Genomic DNA, 3,709 nt, shown 5'->3' on the forward strand with positions numbered 1-3,709 from the left:
TACCACACAAATGTACATCGTTATATTCTCATTGCATAAATAAGATCATACAATATTTCAGTGCTTGCTATTTTTTATTATATATAATTATACAAAATTATATACACAATTTAAAAAATTTACATAAATTTTATTCAATTAACACACTTTTTAAACTTAAGTATAGCTGAGCAATAATTAATTGATAAACAAAACTATGTAATTATATTCTTCAGTACATACTTTGTTAAGTTCTGAAGTTTGCAACTCATTGCGATGTAAGGCACTATAATCTAGTGCTTAAATAATTATATTAGATCTGAATAAATAAGTTACACACTTTCATGATTGGAAGTGTTATCGTCGTAATTAATTCTTTAAGAATAGTTGTGATTTGCAGGTTGTATAATATACAATAGGAAACTGTTATAATAGAATACAATGCGTGATACAAGATAAATAAAATATCTTGAAAAATATGTATACGTACTTAATATAATTCGAAGAAAAGTATACTTAATTACAATTACATATTCATCTTTGTTTTCTTCGGTTTTATAACATACTGAGAATTCACTACATTCACTATTTTTCTTCTGTAAGAATAATTCGATAATTGTACTCTCATGATTCATATGATTTGTTTGTTGTCAGTTCATTACTATAATGGGACTTCGCTCTCCTGAGTGTAACTCTTTACCCTGCTGAATTTAAGAGGTGGATATCTACCACCAATCGGCGACGCTCTGAATTCCCTTACAGATGGTTCCTTTAGACAAATCTTTGCTTCCTGTCCATTTTTATATTTTGTGAAAATACTGTAGCTGATCCATTTCAATTGCGAGTTTACTCTTCTATGGTGATTCTGTATTTCAAATTCCTACGATTACATGTATGAGAAAATGTATTAACTTATTTTTGATATATAATATTCAATTTTAGATATATTTATTACTTACAATATGAAACGTTTGTTCACCACTATCATGCACCGGTTCTCTTTTCTTCCTTCTGTAGAAATTGATTCCTTTAGTTTCTTGTCTTTTCAACACAAGTGTCACATAATTATCATGTAATCGAAAATGACCCATTAGAACTGATGGGTTGCGTGGTATGCGATTTCGTAAGGAATTTACACAGATTTGAGCTTCCTCAGTCGAAGTCAACATTAAAACTCTTCCTTCGGGAAAAAATCTAAATGCAAGAAAAATATTGTGAAAAATGTTTCACTTTGGATATCATAACACATGGTAGCACAAGAAAATAGAATCTTTGCAGATATTACAATAATGTTTTTGTATACCTCAGGTACCGGAAATATTCAACGAGATGCCATGGTCTATAAAAACGGTCTTGGAAATTATTTTCTCCATCGCGTATGTAACTTGTTTTATTGATGTAACATCCGTTGTACCTTAATCTAGGCCGTTGCAAGTACATATCTCTCCACGATTTGTATTTTGGTTCGCAAGTACCACAGTTTACACCCCATACCCTATTGAAAACAATTCCAATTTAACAATCAATAATCACGCTAATATCTTTCAATATTTACCTAACGCACGCAAGTCGCCAGATCTCCGTGTCTCGTGCAGATATGTAAAATCCGCGGCATACTCTTGAAAACATTTCTAACGATCGAAAATCCAGTTCAGAAGACACAACCCATCTCAGAATGTAAAGCACTATCTCCATAGGTAATGCAGAGATATGTGTTGTCTGAAATACATAAAGAAAATGACAAATATAGAATGCAGCACATTTCAATTATAATCCTGTATAAATATATCGTACATTTAAAATTACAACACAAACTATTACAACATAAATGTTAAAAAATAATATACTTACACTTTGTTCGAATTTTGGGAAACATACACATTGATTGCGATTTACAATTTTAGACAACTTCAAAAATAAATCAGTTTCTTCTTCATCAACTTCATTATGATTTTCGCTGTCGTTGGTACTTGAAAAATCATTGTCTAGTGTATCACAACAATCATCAGCATCAAATCTGTCTCTTGCTTTTGCTTTTGTTGATTCATACAAACGCACTTCAATATCAGGAACTAATTGTACCGCACGCTTATAAAACTGAATTGCTTCATAAAACTTTCTGCTTTGTTCGTGTTCAATACCTTTAAGAAATAAATTCTTTGCCTGAAACAAGAAATATTTTTATAGAAACATTATAAGAGTTCAAAACTTATTTCAACGATAATTACTATACCTTGCTTTCGATAGAAGCTTCATCATTTGCGACCTCAATGTTAGGCTGGTTTGGTGAATACGTCTTTGATATATCACGCTTAGGTGATATCGTTAACTCACGTTGCCATTGTTCCCTGAAAGATGTTAAGGTATCCTCAATATTTGTTCCTTCTTGCAAAGAAGACGCCTCTTGATCATCGCCTTCATCCGTGTCATTGCTAGATTCACTGTAGTGGTTCTGTCAACGTATAAATAGCAGCTAAATGTTCAAATATAAATTTATTAATACAAATTTAATAAAGATCTTATAGAACATAATTTTTACGTACGATCTGTTTGAAATATTATTAAGTATCAAACAGTACAAATATTATACGTATTATATAATAAAATGTTTTCTGAACAGAAAGAATTGGTAAACACAAATATGCATCTATATAAAATAATTTTAATGTACATTTATCCAAGATAGATCTCGGATACATTTACGTAAAATTAATGATACAATTAATTATACAAATAAATTTTCGAAAGATATGAAAAGCAAATGTAATCAGTACATGTAATTATAAGAAATGTGACATAAAGGTTTCATAGGAAAAGATCATTCCTTAAAATAAAAGGTAAAAAAATTCGAAAACTAATTATATGCTCTAGTACTAAGTTAAGAAATTTGTAAATAGCGTGGTCAATCAACTTGATTTCGGAAAGACTCATTCAATGAAATGACGCAACATATTGCGGAATGATATCGGCTGTCCGGTCAGAGGTTAGCCCGTCACCAATTACTCCGGCATTCGATTACGTGCCTGCCTCGCGACGACAGTGATGGACAATTACGTTCTCACGTACCATTTTTTCTCCCTATTCAATCCCGACTACTTTCTTCCCTCAGCGCATGTACTCTCGGTCGGAAAAGCGCACGACACAGCGAAAGCACAATTTCGCCAATAGTACCGCCGCCATGGTTCTCGCCTTTCTGCGTTTCTCACGGAGGAAGGCGAAGGTCGTTGCGCGACCGACGTGCGTACAGTTCGATGCGGCTTCGATTTCGACATGTAAATACATAATTGTCCTTGTGTCATATGGGTCATAAGTATGTACCGCTGCAATTCATAATTAATCATTACGCTCGTAGCAAAAGTTGTTCATCATAAAAATGACATTCGCTGAATTCTGAAACCTACTTTATATCTATTTTTGCCAATGTAGATTAATTTTATCTCGCTATTTACTCTCTATCGCTTTTCTAATTCTCACAACTAGGAAAAGATAAATAGTAAATTGTTAAGTCGAGATTATTCTGTTGATAGAAATGGACATTAATGAATTTTAACTTCAGCAAGTGGACGCCTAAAAGATTTCTCGTAATTTTCATATAATTCTTTTTTATTTAAATATTTAATTTTCTAAATATGTATTGAATGAAACAAAATTTTGTTTCAGAAAATGTACATTTTCTTCAAAAGAATCTTTATTAGTCAAAATCCTTATCCAAAACATATATATATATATA

The 3,709-nt window shown here is 31.6% G+C and overlaps 1 protein-coding gene across 1 annotated transcript; it reads right to left on the minus strand.

The window, feature by feature from the left end:
• Positions 1–498: 498 nt before the first annotated feature.
• LOC108748624 (F-box only protein 9) lies at positions 499–3,262 on the minus strand. Its single transcript, XM_018486874.1, has 7 exons — positions 3,046–3,262; positions 2,213–2,431; positions 1,831–2,142; positions 1,535–1,698; positions 1,283–1,474; positions 939–1,173; positions 499–859 (listed from the first exon to the last, which is right to left on the minus strand). The coding sequence occupies exons 1-7, from the start codon at positions 3,046–3,048 to the stop codon at positions 641–643; spliced, it is 1,344 nt and encodes a 447-aa protein (XP_018342376.1). The 5' UTR covers positions 3,049–3,262; the 3' UTR covers positions 499–640.
• Between the last annotated feature and the right edge of the window lie 447 nt (positions 3,263–3,709).

The sequence above is a fragment of the Trachymyrmex septentrionalis genome, unplaced genomic scaffold (assembly GCF_001594115.1).
Source record: "Trachymyrmex septentrionalis isolate Tsep2-gDNA-1 unplaced genomic scaffold, Tsep1.0 scaffold24, whole genome shotgun sequence".
Taxonomy (NCBI): domain Eukaryota; kingdom Metazoa; phylum Arthropoda; class Insecta; order Hymenoptera; family Formicidae; genus Trachymyrmex; species Trachymyrmex septentrionalis.

What these genes read in the sequence shown, in the direction of transcription:
- LOC108748624 (XM_018486874.1), bottom strand. An exon ending in TCCCAAAATTCGAACAAAGT is followed by an intron (nt 1,699 to 1,830) that starts GTAAGTATATTA and finishes TATGTATTTCAG; the next exon opens with ACAACACATATCTCTGCATT. An exon ending in TGGCGACTTGCGTGCGTTAG is followed by an intron (nt 1,475 to 1,534) that starts GTAAATATTGAA and finishes TGTTTTCAATAG; the next exon opens with GGTATGGGGTGTAAACTGTG.